Source organism: Arachis hypogaea, chromosome 12, assembly GCF_003086295.3.
Source record: "Arachis hypogaea cultivar Tifrunner chromosome 12, arahy.Tifrunner.gnm2.J5K5, whole genome shotgun sequence".
Lineage (NCBI taxonomy): Eukaryota > Viridiplantae > Streptophyta > Magnoliopsida > Fabales > Fabaceae > Arachis > Arachis hypogaea.
Window position 1 is genome coordinate 104796132 of NC_092047.1, and position 19285 is coordinate 104815416.

The 19285-nt window shown below is 31.2% G+C and overlaps 1 protein-coding gene across 1 annotated transcript; it reads left to right on the plus strand.

Moving 5' to 3' along the window:
* Positions 1-6568: 6568 nt before the first annotated feature.
* On the plus strand, positions 6569-14111 carry LOC112728017 (protein trichome birefringence-like 3). The gene is made up of 6 exons (XM_025777991.3): positions 6569-6925; positions 7548-7803; positions 8406-8577; positions 11407-11606; positions 13073-13231; positions 13736-14111. Exons 1-6 carry the CDS (start codon positions 6715-6717, stop codon positions 14064-14066), a joined length of 1329 nt encoding a protein of 442 aa, XP_025633776.1. The 5' UTR covers positions 6569-6714; the 3' UTR covers positions 14067-14111.
* The last annotated feature ends 5174 nt before the right edge of the window (positions 14112-19285 follow it).

The following is a 19285-nucleotide window of genomic DNA, read 5'->3' on the forward strand; positions in this document are numbered from 1 at the left end:
TAAAAGAAGATCTGAGAAGGAAGCTTGCTGCTCAAACATCCGGGAGTTGCGATCTTTCCATAGCTTCTAGATGATTGCGGCTGTCAGTGCTATTTGATGTTTCAATGAGGTTGTCGTTTCATTTTTTCAATCATCTTGAGCCACCATCGCCAGAACTCCAAGGAATTATCGGAAGCCATCGCCGCGGAGATATTAACTTGATTCCAAACCTCCTTAGCAAAAGGGCATCCAATTAAGCAATAGGTTACAGTTTTTTCCAAATTTCCACACCTAGGACAGTAGTCTTAAATCGCCGGAAATCTACTCTTCAGGCAGTGAGGCACCGGAAGACCATCAAGACAAGCTTTTCAAATAAACACCTTAACTTTGGGTGGGGAGTTAAGATTCCAAATAGAAGACCATAGCTTCTTCATTCTGCACTACTCAAGTGTTGGGCCAACCGTGGAGAGCTCTCGACCACCGGGGAGATTTCGAGGAGGAATCAAGTGAGATAATATAAGATGAGAAGACACCACATCCAACTCAAAACCACACTTGCAACATTAACAATCTCCCCCTCAAGTGTGAGCCTCCACATCAAGCATGAACTCCCTCTCTTTCTAACTCCTCCGCCACGAGTATTCATCCATCACACCGCCGCAAAACACCGCGGGACACGCCGCCCGAACCACCTTTTGCCGGGAAGACTTTCGATGCTTCACCTTGAATACCCCTTAAAACCAGACCGATTAAACCATCGGCTCTGATACCAGTTGTTGAGCCAACCGTGCGGAGCTCTCGACCACCGGGGAGATTTCAGAGAGGAATCTAGTGAGATAATATAAGATAAGAAGGCACCACATCCAAACTCAAAACCTTAAGGTGTCAAGTTAATGGGTCTCTCATCTTATAAACTCCTCATTCTTCCTTACTTTTTTTGATGTGGGACTAACTTCAACACTCCTCACACTTGTAACATTAACATCAAGGAGGTGCTCAATTGGGGGATGGAATAACTAAAAGGTATCCCTGTAACCAATAGAGACAGAATAGCCCTTGTTTTTCTCAAGCTTCCAAGTGATGTGGTCTTCACCTTCTTTTCTTATTTCAGTATGTAGAATTGCTGCTGTTATGTCTATCTGAAAATTATCTCTTACAAGTTCTGCTCTCCATTGTCTATTCTTTTCCATGAGCTGATTGACCCACTATAACTCTGAATCTATACTGCTTTGTTGAAGTGCTGAGATAGGGTTAAAATTTTTTAGCTAAGAATCTTGGTAAATGTGAACTTGATTACCTTTGTCGATTCTCTATATTAGCTTTTTTTTTTTCTAGGATTTTTCTTTCCTCTAGCAAACTTCTCTAGGCCCATGATGGATTTTCACTTGTTGAAGCTTTTAGAAAGTTAGAATACCTAAAATATCTGCCTTTATATATTCTGTTGAGTAGTGAATTACCCTTTGTAAGAATCCTCAAACTCTGTTTGGCTAACATAGCCATATTAAATAAAGGCATTTAGATCCTTAAAATCAATGCTTCATTGCATATTGTCTTTGTAGATTATGTTCCATCTAATCCATTGTAATTTCCACTCATGAACCCTTTATCTTCACCAGTAATTCATTAGACTCTTCAGAATCTCCTTTAGGAGAGAGTCAGGAAGTCAAAAACAACTCAACGTGTAAATTAGAACAATTGTGGTCACGACTTTAATCAATATTTCCCTTCCACTAACAGAGAATAAATCTCTTCCATGTCTATAACTTCCTTTTTATCTTATCCTTTTTGAAGCTAAAAGTCTATTTTTTGGATTTGTGGATGACAGCCAGTAGACTAAGGTGCTTATTTTGATTACCCATATGATGAATATAGAGTATTTGTGATAGAGTATCTCAGGTCTGATTTGGTGTATTTCTATTGAAAAAAGGGAGGACTTGGTGAGGTTAATGGTATGACCACTTAGCTTACCAAATGTATTCAACACATCAATCAGCTTCTGATATTCAGTAGAATTTACCTTACAAAAAAGTATGGAATTATCTGCAAAGAATAGATGATTGATAGTAGGACATATGTTATTCATCCTTAAACCCGTAAATTCACGCCTCTGTTCTCCTTTGTGGAGCATTTGGGAAGCACAAATTAAGAATAGATAAGGGAAAGAGGGTCATCTTATCTCAATCCCCTACATGGTTTAAAGAAACCATGTGGTTGACCATCCACAGTAACAGAGTAAGACATTGTAGTAACATATTCCTTCACCCAATCAATCTATTTTCTACAAAATTCCATTTTTTTTATCATCTCCCAAAAAAAATATCATTCTACTCTATCGTATGTCTTACTCGTAACTAATTTTAAGGCTAGATCTTGGTTCTATAGCGTTTGTTTTTTAGAAAATGCATTAGCTCATGAGTAATTAAAATGTTGTCACTTATTAATCTACCTTTAATAAAGGTGTTTTGATTGTCAATGATCACCTTAGAAATAACCTCTTATATATGGTGAATTAAGATCTTAGACATTACCTTATAGAATACCGAACTTGGGCTGATAAATCAGATTTGACTCAGAATTTGTTGTTGGCGCCTTAGGAATCAAGCAAATTTGGGTATAGTTCAGGGCTCAAAGCAATTTACCCCCTGAAAGAAACTACACAGAGCTTCCACTAACTCCTTCTTTATGATATCCCAGTAGTGCTAAAAAAATTTAGTTGTGAATCTGTTATCTCCCAAAGTAAAGAACGGGTTGATGAAAAAGTGGTCTTTTTAATCTCTTCTTTTGAAACTCTTAGTTAATCTTCAATTAGTCTCTTCATCTACTGTAGATTCTATATTAATAACATCATTTGTTACTAACCCTGGATTTGAAGTACTGAAAAAAATCTTCAAAATACTTAATTGTTGTCTTAGCGATGTCGTTCGGATCTGTATAACTGATGCTCGAATTATCTGTCTAACCTATGAATTTTATTTCTTTTATTTAGGCTCTAAAACTTGGCTTGAAAATATTTAGTATTCTGATCTCCCCACTTCAACCACTGAACTCAAAACTTCTCTCTCCAATAGTGCTCCTCATTTGTGTATGCCTCTTCTAATTCTTCTTCTTTGTGAAGTATCTTTAGTTTATTCGATGTTGACCTTTTCTCCTTTTCTGACTCTAGCTCTGATTTCATCTCTTTAATCAACTTTCTGGAATTACTAGGGGTGAATTTTTGCCAATTGATAATTAAATGTCTATATTTTTTGAGTTTGTTGAAGAACTTAAACATTAGAGACCCTTCTACTTGAGTTTTCCATGTCTCTTTTACTAGATTTAGAACATCCTTGCTCTCACACTATCTCTCTTGAAATTTGAACCTTCTCTTTGACTTACTACCCTCAACCTCTGACAGAAGCAGTAGGGGATGGTGATCGGACCCTATATCTTCCAAGTGTAAAGTTGCAGCATTCAAATAGGCTAATCTGAAGGAGTGAAAAGTTAGAGCTCTGTCCAGACTTTCTCTAATTAGGATTTCTTTAAATTGCCTATTAATCCAAGTGAACTTGCTACCCTGATAACCCAAATCTACCAATTTTCCATCATTAATGAAGTTGTTGAAAGTATTAACTGAAGATGATAATTTCATTCTTTCACCTTCCTTCTCATGAAAAGCTGACATAGCATTAAAATCGCCAATTACCAGATAAAAATTGTTGGAAGCCACTCTCATATTAGTGATTCTATTTATCGCTCAACTCTGCTCTGTTCTTTTGTATGCAAATGAACTGCTACCACTTTTCATATTTGTTCATTAGTCAGGTCTGTCCAACAAAAGCGAATAAAAAATTTCTCACTATTCAACACCGTGACATTTTCCGTCTCTTTTCGTGCCAAAATTAGTCCTCCTACACTCCCTCTTGGCTCTACGCAGTGAAACTGTTTGAAACCTGCTTTGCTATAATGAGCTGTAACAGTCAAGGTAATATTTTTGGTTTCACATAAAAATATTACCTTGGGAGAGAACTGATAGGAAAATTCTCAGACCCCGATATTTTCACATTAATATCTTTATTGGCCTCTGGGTTCTGAGTGCTATCTTCTCCTCCTGTGAGAGCTCTTTTTTTCATAGTTGAGACTTCAATTATCTTCCTTGCCATTTTCTTTGGATTCGATTTCTTTGTCATGGCTTGATCCCCTGCTTCTTGAAACACAAAACAGCTCAAATCCCCCACCGCATCTGCATTATCTTTTTTGTTCTTGGCTGTTTGCTTGCTGCAAATTACTCGTTCCAATGTAATTGTCAGTAGCATTGGAATTCAGCACTGGCACAATCATGTTGTTAGGATTAGTCATACTCACCACTTCCTCTTCTTCTCTCTCTTGTAACTCTCGTTGTGAATGCATTGAGAGGCTGCCTAAGCTTTTAATTAAATTAACTGGAGTGGGATTCTTTGTCTTTTGGTACGGTGCTGGTTTCCGTCTCCTTGCTGCTTGTTTATACTACTATTTTTTCCCCTGTCATTCTCCCTTCTTGCCCCTATTCAGATTTCAACCAATTCCCTCATCGTTCCTCCTTAATATCTCATTTTATCGAATCAGCGATTTGAACCATGCATCCCTTTACTTCATGTCCAACATGACCGTAATACTTGCAAAAATTGCCAATTCTTTCATACTTGAGGGAGACTTCGATTATCTTTCCATTCAGACCAGCCACTCTTATGAATTGACACAAAGGTTTAGTTGGGTCCAGATTAATCTGAACTTTAATAATATTATTTTCTTTGCCCCTAACGTGAAATATACCAGCGTCTAGGACTTCACCAATCGAGCTGCCAAATTTTCTGTCTAATTCTTTTATTTTATGATGCTTTGGTAATTCCCAGCATTGTATCCATATGGGAACATGGATAAAATTAGCATCTTTCAATATTTCATCTTCCTTCCATTTTTTGAGATTGAGAATATAGTTTTAAAGAGCCATGATGCTCTCTTCTCTATTCTGATTGCATTTGTCTCATCTTCAAAAAAGAATTGGAATGTATTACTTCCATGATGAATTGTCTTAAACCCCTCTGGCTGTCTTCATATTGTGTGCATTGTCGATTCAATTATATCTCCAGAGAATGGTCTATCAGTCATTAATCTTCCAATCAAATTCTTTGAGCACCTGTCCACACCATGCTAAATATCCTTCTGATCAAGGAAAATTATTGTTTCTTCGTCCTCCCAACTTGTATCTATCTTTTTCCCAGACGCATTTGTAGTTGCTGCCATGATTCAAAACATTTGTCACTGTGTTGATCTATTGATCGCAATTGAAAAAGAGCAAAATTAGGATTACTTTAAAAGATCTAGCAGAATACTTTTTAAAACCTTAAAAGGCGCGATAATAAGCCATTTTTAAAATCCTTGGCTCATTTTGTTACTTTAAGTAAATATTGAAAATTTAAATTGTATTTTGTATTATATATACAATAACTTATTAATTAATAATAAATTATGAAAAAGTTTAGGGTCAGCACTTTTGTTGAAATTTGGCAAGTATTTAACCATCAAAAGAAAAATGATTAATCCTACACCATTAAATGTCGTCTCACGACATTGAAAATATTGATGACGGCTAATTGATGGTTGAACATCACAAATTCTACTAGCACCCTAGCACTCCTCATAAATTATTAAATAGAGTTCTGATTTAGCAAGTTTGTTTGATAACTTTAGTTATTAATATATATAATAATTAAAGATATAGGATGAATCAATCACATTTCCCCTTTTAATCACATTCACAATCTAACAACTCTTCCTCAATTCATGCTCCTACTCAAACAACCTCCAAGAAAACCACTCGTTGCTATATCCACTCGGTTGCTCTTTCGTATCTAATCCTAATATCTAATAATTATCAATTATAATAATTCAAACCTAACAACGTAACTAATAATATTATATATATTAGTTGCAACAACCCATATATATAATCCACGCACATAATCTTTTAGTCTAGCTTCGAGTTGACTAGTAAAGGGTAATAGATGCTTCATAATTTGATTGTAACTTTGGCCGCATCATTATCTCATCAAAGCTATGAATTATAATGTATTATATATTGTCGTCTATATATCTAGCTTTCAAGAAACTACAAGGTAAGGGGTAAAAAACATTTCTGGTGTTTTTTGACGTCTACGCTTGCAACAAGGACAAAGAGTGGTTAGAACAGGACGATGAAAAGGTACACTTTTTCAAAGAATTATATTATTTAAAAACATTAAAGTTAGTGTTTGTTGACACTTAATTTAAAGATAAATTAAAGTGTTAGAGAACAACTATATACCAATCATATAAGGGTGATAAAATAGGAATTTGCAAAATATTTTAGATAAAGTTCACTAATTTAATTTCCAAGATCTATAACCTGAAATCTAGTTTAAACAAAAATGAGATTGGTATAAGCTAAAATGACTTGACACTTTGATCAATCTCACATTAATATTAAGTTGCTACCAATAAGAGATTACTCATTATTATATATGTATTATATATTTTATGCCCTCGTGCTTAAATCATAATCACTATATAGGGAGACTTTTGCTTGAGAAATAACTTGATAATGCTTTGAATGATATATTGAGCTTCACTCTTACTCCAAAACCCAATAACCAAGCTATGTATGTATGTATGTATGTATGTATGTTCTCACGCATCAAAATTCATACTCTTTCTTTCCCATATATTTTAATCAGTTAGTATATGTGCCATTCATTCGTTCCCCAAACCATGATCATCAAATTAAAGATGGTGCCTCAAGGAGGAAAGTTTCCTATGAGCACAATTTGTGTTCTCTTGTTCATTGCCATATTCTATGTGCAAAGACTTAGCTTCCTCTATTCCACCACCACCTTCAATATTTTCAATAATTCCAAGCCTTGCCCAACATTAAACAATACCAAACATGGATCTGGTAAGTTTAGATTATTGAGTTATGTGACAATTAAATATATAATCATCATTCTTTAATTTGCTATGTTGTCTAAAAATTCTTTTATTAAGAGAAACATATTGCAAGGCAGAAGAAAAACATATATATTATTAGAGAAACACAGACTTGTCTAGAGAAGAGACAAATATAATAAAATGCTTCTTATTTTAATTTTTTTCCCCTTCCTATATTTTCCATATATCCAAAAATGCAGCATAGATATTTTGTTATTCTCTATATATATCTTAGTATTATTGTATTGTGTTATGAAACAATTATTCTCTATCCAATATAAAGAAACACAAAGAAACCAAGTAACCAAGTATCTTTTTTTTATCCCCCTTCAAAGAACAAGAATAAAAATTGAATTATATATAGTAATATAGACCACATTAACTAAAAATACACTATTGATATATAATGACTTAATTTATTTTCTTATGAAAATAATTTATTTTCTTATGAAAATGATCCCAATGCAATTAGTAGAAGTATATATACATGTATAAAAGGATTTTTCTTTATTTGTTTGTTTGGTTCCTAACAAGTTGATGAGTTCATGAATTGAATTAAATCATGGATGATATTGGTGCTTGTCCAACAGATGGTGATAAACTTACACAAAAGGAAGTAATAAATGTGACATGGATTAATGACATATTTGATTTAGAAGAGGAAGAGGAGGAGGAGGAGTGCAACTTTGCAAATGGAAAATGGGTGTTTAACAATTCAATAAAGCCTTTGTACACAGACAAAAGTTGTCCTTACATAAGTAGACCTTTTTCATGTGTCAAGAATGGAAGGGTAGATTCTCACTACATCAATTGGGAATGGCAGCCACAACATTGCACTTTACCACAGTAAATCTCACTTTAACAGCCTTACATAATGTGATTACTTAAATAAATAAGACTAAACTATAATTTCTACTTATAAAACTTTAAAACCCTGACAAATTTGATCATAAATGCATAAAATTAGTTTTATACTCACGAAAGATTATTTTTATATAATAAAAGTATAAACGTTAATTTTATTTATGTGTAAAATTGTCAATATTCTGAATTTTTATAGGTAAAAATAAAAATTTTGTCTTTCATAAATACAAAATTAATTTCATTTATTCATTAATAAATTTATCAACATCTGAATTTTTATAGATAGAAATAGTAGTTTATTCAAAAAATAAATAAAAAGATCATTTTTTAACTAAAAAAAGTTTTTTTTTACATATTTGCATAATTTTTTTAAGATAACTAGAATTAAAAAATTTATATTTGACTAATAGAAAAACAATTAATTCACAACTTTTTCCATCATATAAAAAAATATTAGGTTGTAAATTTTTTTTTTTTTTTGGTTCAAAAACCATGTCTTTTAAGAAAATAAAATTCAAACGCGTCTTTTTATTAATCTTAAGGTCATTTTAATTATATTTTTGTGGATGATGTGTTTTTGTTAGATTTGATCCGAAGCTAGCTCTAAAGAAGCTTCAAGGAAAGAGGTTGCTATTTGTAGGGGATTCACTTCAACAAAACCAATGGGAATCTTTTATTTGTATGGTTGAATGGATCATACCTGAAGACCAAAAATCTATGAAACGTAGAAATGTTCATTCAGTCTTCCAAGCCAAGGTATGTATTGATACAATTCTTTTGGAACAATGATGCAGTGAAAAGTTGGATACAGTAGAGTACATAATTTGCACTTCAAGCACATGCTATTCTAAGTAAAAGAGCCTCGACTTAAACTCTAAAGTAATCTCTGAAATTTATGAAATGCACCGATTTAGTCCTTAATTTTTCAATTGCATTATTTATATTCTCGAGATTGAAAAAAATGCACCTATTTAGTCCCTTCCTGTTTTTCCGTTCAAATTGCTTTTCAACGGCAGTGATGTAGCAATAGATTGCCACGCTGGAGTGTCTAACGGTACATGATATGGTAATTGAAAGTGTTTAATTCAATGTGGTCCCTAAACCCCTTTTTAATTCTAACTGCAGAAGTAGCGCACCACTTCTTCTTCTTTCCTGTTCGTTTTTACTCACTGCATGGGTACAAAAACCATTTGATTCGACCTTATTTTTCTTCTGGTTCATCACCAATTTTCGGTTACTTACCAAAAACAAACTTCAATTTTCAAGTCCTCGTGAATTCTGAGCCATCTGGATATTCTTACTTCCCTGGAAAAGGTAACCTTTTTTCTTCTTTTTTGTTGTTTCAATCCCAAATTCTTCAATGGCATAAGTTATTAAGAAAAGAGAGAACAGCAGAACTCGCATGAGCGATTTCCCAAGAGATCTGCTAAAAAGGTTCATGTCCGTGAATCATTATTACTATCATGAGCTACAACAACAACAACATCGGCATGGTGATGGAGATGCAGAACAAGAGATTGAGCTGAGTCTTAGTCTTTCAATGAACAGTCGTTTTGGTGTGGACCCAACAACAAGAAGATCAAGAAAACAACATCAATACCCGAATTCTCATTCTCAAAGTCCCTCATCAGAGATGAAGATAATAATAACAACAATAATAATAATCAAGATATTGGGGTTACTCTAACAACATGCTAATGCCTTGCACAACGAATCTGATAAGAACATGTTCCCTTCCAACGGAGACAGAGGAGGAGTGCAGGAAGAGGAAGGATTTGCAGACGCTGAGGAGGTTGGAAGCAAAAAGAAAGCGCTCTGAGAAGCAGCAGAGGAACATAAAGGCCATGAGGAAAAAGAGTAACCGTTCTTCTTCTTCTTTCTCTGAAAATATTGCTGCTTTTGTTGATGGAAACAATAACAACCTGGTAGACGACTTTGAATGAATTTAGTAGTTTGGGGAGAACGACGTCGTTGAGTACTAGCGTGACAATTCATTGCCACATTACTGTTGCCGGAAAACAGTTTGAACGGAAAACAGGAAGGGACCAAATAGGTGTATATTTTTTAATTTCGAAAACATAAATAGTGTAATTAAAAAATCAGGGATTAAATCGGTGCATTTTGTGAGTCTCATAGACTACTTTGGGATTTAACTCAAAATAATCGTGCACATAAACAAAAACATATATATGTTGTATTGGGTATTATATATTATTTTTAAAATAATTAAGGAATCATCTAACTACAAGAAAATGTGTAAAATTGTGATCTATAGTAAACAAAAATATTTGTATACACAAACAATCAATATCTTATTATATATCAATTATCTTACACCATTTGTCATCTTTAGAAAAAAAAGAAAAAAAAAAAGAAAAAAGAAGGTAATTAAAATCCGAAAGCTTTACTTATGATTTCTAAATGAGCAAAGACATGTCTAAAATGTATGTATGTACAAATATTGGGAAAAGATATATAAAATATATGTTATAAATATTAGGGTTTAAAGAAGAGAAATCAGAGAAGAGAAAAGAGAAAATAAGAAAGGTTTGATCATGTTAAATGTATTATGCTTAGTAATCATGTTATGAATATACTAATTAAAAATTAGTTATTAATTAATTATTACATATGCAAATACATATTTAATATTTGAAAAAGTTTGATTAGTAGTTTATTGCAATGTTGATTATTCTATTATGATAGAGTTAGTTATTTTAATAATTAATTATTTAGTTAAAAAGATATATAAATTAGCTATAAATATACATTAGTGACTGACTTTAAATATACATTAAATATTTTTTTATATGTTTAATTATTTTGTCGGTCCCTATAACTTTATCGAATTTTTAATTAGGTCTCTATATTTTTTTTAATTAGATCCCTATAGCATATCAAATTTTGTAATTAAGTCCATATCGTGATAAAAATATTGGAATTAACATAATATTCTGTTAAACAAAATAAATATGCCTAACACTTGAATGAATATTCTATTTACAGAATATTCAGTTGATTCTAATATTTTTGTGACGGCAAAGACTTAATTACAAAATTTGATATAGTACAGGGATTCAATTGAAAAAAAAAAGTATAAAGACCTAATTGAAAATTCGATAAAACTGCATCGAGCAGCAAAATAATTAAACCTTTTTCATATGCATATAGAGCATCTAAAAGATATTAATAATGTTAGGTAAACAAATTATTTTTATAATAAGTTTAATCAAGTTTTTTTTTATATCTCTCTTTCTTTTTTTTTTTCTTTTTTTTTAACTAAAATTTTTACTTATCAATCTATAAACTATTAGACCAACTTAATTGAATTTATTTACTAAAATAATTTGATCATATAGAATTACCAAAAAGTTATTTATAGCCAAAAATTAATAAACCTTTTTTATAGTTAACTCAATTAAATTACATTTATAGCTAATGCAATCACTTCAAATCTTAAATTTTGATTATAATTCAGGCTTTCACTACAATACATTTTATAACAATGCCTATATATATATAGTCTGTGGGTGTAAAAAATCTAACCTAATGATTCTCTTTTGATTTTGTGCATAATTTATGTAGGAATACAATGCCAGCATAGAATTCTATTGGGCCCCAATGCTTGTGGAATCCAACACTGAGTTCTTTGTTGTAAGAGATCCCCTAAAGAAGATAGTGAAAGTTGATTCAATCATGGAACGTGCCAAAAACTGGACAGGAGTGGACATACTTGTCTTCAATTCCTATGTTTGGTGGATGAACCCTCCTGTCATTAAAACGCTGTAATCTTCTTGTCTCAACCTTTCACTTATTCGTAGTCTATTAGGTAGTATTTGGTGGAGAGACAGAAACAGAAAGACTGAGATTGAGAGACAAAAACTAAGAGACAGAGATTGAAATAAATTTTAATATTCTATGTTTGATGCAAAATAGAACACAAAAATTGAAACAAGAATGAAACTCTAATTTAATTTGCACAAAGGGTAAAATTGAAATTAATTAATTAAAATGAGGATATTTTAGGTATAAAATGTTATTAAAGTTTCAGTCTCATTCTCTAAAAATTTTAATCCCCTGTGTCCCCACTTTTTGGAGGTACTGAAATACTAAAATTTTAGAGACAGAGACATAAAATTTAGTACCAGTCTCTGAACCAACAAACATGATATTGAGTTTCAATCTCTCAGTTTGTGTCTCAGTACCTCAAAACAAATGCTACCTAAGTTGCATTTTGTTTTTTAGACTGAAACTAAAATTGGAGAATATCTTATTTAGTGATCAGAAATTAAAATTAAAATTTTAGTTTTAGGATATAAAATTTTAGTCTTTTTAATACCTCTAGAAAATAAAAATATGAGAGACTAAATTTTTTAAAGACGGAAATTGAAACTTTAATAATATTTGAGTTTAAAAATACTCTTATTTAACATCTTAAATTTTATATCTACCCCTCCGTCTTCACACTATAAGAGAAAAAGTCTGTCACTATACTTTTTTTTTGTCACGCTTTAAAAGCGTGGCCAAAAAGTGTCAATGGCCACGTTTTTATAAGAGTGGCAATTGATTAGAAATTTGGCCATATTTTTTCTTAAAGCGTGGCCAAAAGGGGTCATAACTTATCATAACCAAGTTCCTTGTTATAACCTTCAAATGACGTCGTTTAATGCCTTCTTTAGCGTCAAAACGCGTATAACTGTTGTTTTAATATGTCTAGCGTGGCAAGACTTGAACCACATCACTAGCAACATTGAGCTTTGATGACAAAAAATACATGAGAGATTATATTAGTGTATTTTTTTAATCTAAGAGACCAAATTATAACAATTAAAAAATTAAGAACTAAATTAATACAACTTGCAAGTCTCAAAGACCAAAATGAAACTTAACTTGAAGTTGTTATAAGCTAATTGTGTTGTCTAAATCGTTGTGTTCAAATAGTGAACTTAAATTCAAGAGAAACAATAATTTTTTGCAATAATTGACCAACACATCAATTTTCTTATATTCTATTAATTTTTGAACATACTACACATAAATCAATATAATTTTCATCTACATTACATAGAATATGTATACATAGATTGATAAGAAGCATAAATACATAGATAATTATATTTTGCACACCCTTTATAATGTTGGCAAAGAAACTGTTGACAACATAAGAAAGCTAGCAATAAAATACCTAAAACATTTGATCTTCGATTTAAAGAAAAAGAAAATGATATCTAACATCTTGATCAATTTGCAGATGGGGTTCATTTGGAAATGGGGATGATGGGTATGAAGAATTGGATGCAAAAATTGCTTACAACTTAGGTTTGAGGACATGGGCAAATTGGATTGACTCAACTATAAATCCAAACAAAACCAGGGTCTTCTTCACAACTATGTCCCCTATACACACAAGGTCTCTCAATAAAACTTTAAGCTTCTTCTTTCTTTATCTATATATAAGTAACTACTTTATTTTCAAGTCAATTGAATCTTGAACTACCGTTTCCAAAATCCTGGAGTGAATTATAAAATTATGTTCAGAAGAACAAAAATTCAAGGAATATATTAAAGACTTAATTTTTTAGAAAATCTTATTTAAAAGGTGAATAATTTTGTCAATTGTATGATCTTCTTGGGTTATTTTTATTAAATATTTGAACTTTTGTTTTTCTATGAATAAATTTGTTAGCAACATAATCTTTCAAATATTCTTTTACTCAAAATATTATGCATTCAAGTTTTGATTTAAAAAAAAAAAAAAAGTTCATTACACAACTATCCCTCCTTAAAAATGTTCGAATGAAAAAATCACACCTAAAAATGTAATATATAAATAGTTTAATTTAATAAATACATGGTCACTAATTTCTTTGTGGCTTGAATCTTAAAATTTTTTGTGCCATATTTAATTTGTCAGAAGCTCAGATTGGGGCAAGAAGGATGATATGAAGTGTTTGAATGAGACAAAGCCAGTAACGAAGAAGAATCATTGGGGAAGTGGTTCAGATAAGGGGATGATGAGTGTAGTGGCGAAGGTGGTGAAGAAGATGAAAGTTGCAGTTACTTTTATTAACATAACACAAATTTCAGAGTATAGGATTGATGCTCATTCCTCAGTTTACACTGAAACTTGGGGGAGATTGTTGACTAAGGAGGAAAAATCTAACCCACAAAATGCAGATTGTGTGCATTGGTGTTTGCCTGGACTTCCAGATACTTGGAATACAATATTTTTAACAATGTTGTGAAAAAAAATATTTATCTAAAAAATTTAACAAGTTAGATTGTGATAATTATTTTTTTTTTTTTACCCTTATTTTCACCTTATCCACGTTAATTATTTTTTTTTGTTGTCTGCCCTATTTTCCAATCCAAAAAGCCAAGAATTAATTCGTCGTGAATCCGAGTTCTGTTTAATATTGTACTGCTGGCTAATGAATTGATACAAAACTTTTTTTTTTGGATCTGGGTACAGAACCTTTAATATGTTAACCCAGAATGACAAATGGGCCGGTTCTGTGAAGGCCCAAATAACATTGTCAAAATAAAATTTAAATTAAAAAGATTTTTCAAGTTAAAAAAATATTCAATCAAAAAAAAATTTTGATGCAATAATAATAAAATATTTTATACACTTATTTAGTAAATATAAATTAAAATAATATTATATAATTAAATATACGTATACAACTATTTTAAAGTAATTCTGTATTAAAATTAAATTCTAAAAACAAAAAGTTTCTTATCCTAAAAAGTTAACATGTAGGTAGCCACTGCAATCTTACAATTTTGATTGGGTGGAAAACCAATAAACCCGGCCCAAATAATTCTCTACCATATGGGCCTCTTATATTATTAAATTACGATTTTGCCAGTAACCCTAAACACTGAAATCTCATCCATTCACCTATATAAGAAACCTCAACAACGCTTTTCGGCTTCTCTCTGATGTTGAGTTTCCCATGTGTAACTAACTGACTAATTGTGTTCTTCAATCTCATCGCTTCTGCTGTTCAAGACCCTTGGCTATTTTGGCATCTTGATATTAAATCCTTCTGTTTGTTCACGTTTGTTTGATTTGAACTATTTTAGATTTGGAATGAGTGGTCTTTTAAATCAATCACTCATAACTTTTCGTTTGGTTAATGATTGTGTTGTTGAATGCTGATCTTTCAGTGTTTTGTGATGTTTCCTGCAACTATTGCTTCTGCCGATGATGTTTTTCCGTAGGCTTGTAATGATCTCTGATATGATTGGAAGAAATTTACTTCCAAAAACTGAGATTACTGAGGCATTACTCTCCTTTTTTTTTTCTTTAAACGATTTATTACTAAGCTGATTTTTTTTATATGATGGTGGTTTTATTTGATGATTGTTTATGACTTTCCTAGCAGCAGCAAAGCATCAATTTTTGTATTTTAATTTGAGGGTATTTAACTAAAAAAGATAGATGCTGTTGAAATTTATCAGAATGTCTGCAAGTAAGTTTGATTTGCCAATGTGTGTACTTCTTTGCCGTGACATTGGATGAGTTCAAAGTATCACAAACGTTACATGAACAACCCAATTTGTGTATAATTCTTCTTTAAGTACTATAAATAAATAGAGTAATACCTTAAATTAAATAAGACCGAAATTTTTAGTCCAACACGTTTGTTCTAAAAAAATTTTAATCTATCTTTCTATTTCGTGAGATAAATTGATTTCAGCATGTGTCTTAAATAATTATAGGATTTGATTTGTCTATTTTTTTTAGATTTTAACGATATTTTTTAGTCTGAATTTGGATTTATTAAATTTTAAATTTTTATTTTAGATGGTAAAATGTGATCTTTCACGACTTATTTTATAAATGAGATCAAAAGAAAATATGAAAAAAAAACCATTTAAAAGTGAAAGATCATATTTTACCCTTTAAAATAAAATTCAAAATTTAAAATATCCAAATCACATTTTATCAAACATTAATCTTTCTCTTGCTGGCCAATAGAAGGTAATGGTATACATTAAAAAATCAAAATGTGTTAACCGGTTAAAAAATCATAACCACATTTTGGTTAATCAATTTAACAAAATAATTTTAAAATTATATCCATATTTTTTAAAATTGGTTAACCAAAACCAAATTCCAAAAAATCGATTTCTAACTGGTTAATCAAAATTCAAAACTAAAATCAAATTTTAAAAAATTTTAATTTTAATTTTTAGATTAAAAATTCAATTTAAAAAATAGTTTTTTTTAGAAAAGCGGTTTTTTTAGTAAAAATTGATTTTATTTTTCCACAAACTAGTTATTTTTTTAAAATTGGTTTTTATTTTATAACCGGTTAAAAATTGGTTTTTAAATTTTATAATCGGTTAATAACTAATTTTATCATATAAAACCAATTTGCTTAATTAACTAATTTGGTTAACCAAAAAATAAGTTTGGTTTTTAGATTAACCAAACCGTGTACAGTGGAGGAAGTTCCATTTAAGGAACACTGCATGCACAAAGACGCATTCAAACTCTTGATACTTGCTTAAGTGGACTAGTGAGTAGACCAATCCAACTTGATTATTATCTAACTAGTTTTATTAAAATTTAAATTGATATATACATAAAATAAAAAGTTAATGATTAATTTGGTGATTAAAATTTATTGAAAATTAAATTGTTTGACTAAAATTTTTAAACAATAATTTAAAAAAATATTAAGAGATTAATATTGTTTATAAATATTATTTAAAAATAACTCTAAAAAATATTAACGACAAATAAAGTCTTGAAAATTTTAAAAATACGATAAAAAGAACTAGATATTAAATATATATTTTTAAAAAGATTTTAGAGATCATATTTTAAGTAATTTTTTTACAAATATCATTAAAAAATATTTTTTTATCTTTAAATTTTTGTAATTTTATGTCAAGTGAATTTTTAAATTTTTTTATTATAAATAACTTAATTTTTCTAAAAAATAAAAATTAGAGATTAAATTTTAGAAGAATTTTTTGAAATAAAATAATAAAATATTATTTTTCAAAACAAATATTCTCATGTTTATTTTTCGAAATTCTTTTTCTTTTTTGGAAGCTGGAGTAAATTCGCCCACTACATCGGTGAATTTCATGACAAATAAAGAGTTCGTCTAATGGCACAACGAATTTCATGTCAATTATAAAAGCGAGGTAGCCCCCCTCATTTTTTTCACTTTTTCACCTACGGCGAACTATCTTCCTCTTATTTTTCCTCTTCTTCCCATTTTCACTTTCATTCTCTTTTCTCGTATTCTCTTCTCTCCTCAAGTAAAATTTCAAGTAAATTATCTAAACTACTTCTTTATTTTTAAATTATTTTATTTTGATATTATTTTATTAAGTTTAGAATAAAATTTTGGATATAATTAATTAGTATTAGATATTATTAAACTAATAATTATATAGACTTAATTAACTGAAAATATGAAGATAAAAGGGGGGCGAATCTCATTTTTTTTTTAATTCAAATAAATCAGAGTTATCTGGGATTCCTGGAAACAGTCCCCGGGCCCGGCTATCCATTGCTGGGAATTCAAATTTGATCGCCTTCCATACTTCACAAGCAGCAGCTAATTCAGAACTCCATTTGCTCGCCTCACGGATGATTTCATTACCCTCAAATTTAGAATTAATTATTTAAAAAGTATAGGAATAATTATTTTTAATTATTTACTTAGAAATATAGGAATTATTATTCAGAGTTAATGCTTTAAAAATCAGTATAAAAGTTATTTAAAATTAATTATTTAGAGATATTTTATTAACTATTTAGAATAATATATTAAATTACTTAGTGATTTTTTAATTTGTGGATTTAAAATTATTGATATTAATTTTATAAATATTTTATTTTAGACACTTTAATGAACTAAGAGTTAGTAGATTACGAGGAGGTGTTGTATAAATTAAATTAAGTAGAACACATTATTAACAAACTTGACCAACTAGTATAACGAATGTTTAAATTATGAGTTTAATAAGGATAACATATGTATATTATTTTAAGTATGTATTTGACATAAAATTTTAAATACTTTTTAGCCTAATAGGGTGTTGCAGACGCGTCAGAATTTACTGGCAGGACCCAATGAGCGTATCAAGATATACCTCCGACGGGCTGGTTTCAAGCATGTGGTCTATATGGTTAAGTGAAACCATAACTGGGTATTTGTGTTGGTAGAGAGATAGCAGCCAGAGTCTCAAACTTTTCACATGCCATGTGGGGAGATGATGATTACCTTACAAGATATGGCATATCAGATGGGTCTAATTGTTGATGGAGACCCTGTTAGCGATTGCATTGGTGGTTGGGAGTAGTATTATGACAGGTGTTCTATGGAAGACCTGTGTTAGCAGCTACTAGAACATGTACCATGTCCGAACTACTGATAGGGTCAGAATAAGTAGACCGTCAACTTATCGTGGTTTAGAGACACTGTTTGTGATGAGTTGGCTGAGGATGCGACAGAGGAGCGACTACTTCAGTACTCCCGAAGGTACATTATGCAAATCTTATGGGACATTCTGTTTCCAGATGCATCTGACTCCCGTGTGCACATGAGATGGTTACCTCTGTTGGAGGGCCTAAACTGCTGTGGCCAGCTGTCTTCGGGTTTATCTGTTCTTGCATGGTTGTACCACCAGATGTGTCGTGCAACCGACTATAGGCAGTGAAATTTGAGTGAATGGGGGAATTGCTTCTATCCTAGGCATATCATTGCATCCCAAGCTGTCGGCTCTCTGGTTTTGATTAGCGACGATTTTCATTGATGGAGAGATATGACATGCATTTAGGAAGTGTAGTTTTATTTTTATGTAAGTTAGTGTAAGTAACTATTTATTATTGTGTGAAGTTTAATCTTCCAATGTATGACAGGAGGTTGGGTCATGAGCTACGCAATGACACTGTGGAGACCAGACTTCGATTTTGGGGATGGATTCTGAACAACATCAGCATTTATCATGTATGTGATAAATGTTAATAGAAAAGTTAAATATGTTAGGTCGACTGGACTCCGTACGCTGACCTTTACATTTAGGAGTTGATTCCAGCGTGGGTATTACTTGGTGAGCCATCGTATCCTACGGCCCTCATTTAGCATACTGCCCATTGTTCTCACGGCATTTCTTTGAGCCAATTCATGATTGTCACATTCTCCCCCCCCCCCTCAATCTATCGAAGTAATGTGTAAATTCTCAGCGTAAGTTCGAATAGGTTGAGTACACCAAGACCTTCTTCAAATCCTTATTCTTAAAGTGCGTCATGAAGTTAGCGGCAATATGTCTTGTACAAAATGCTTGATATGCATGCGGTTTTCACCCACTGTCGGTGTTTAGTGCAGCATCAATGGACTAGTGCCTGTCTGAAATGACCAAAAGGCCTCGCTGAGGCGTCACTTGTTGTCTGAGGTTAGACAGAAAGAATGACCAGAGCTCCTTTATCTCT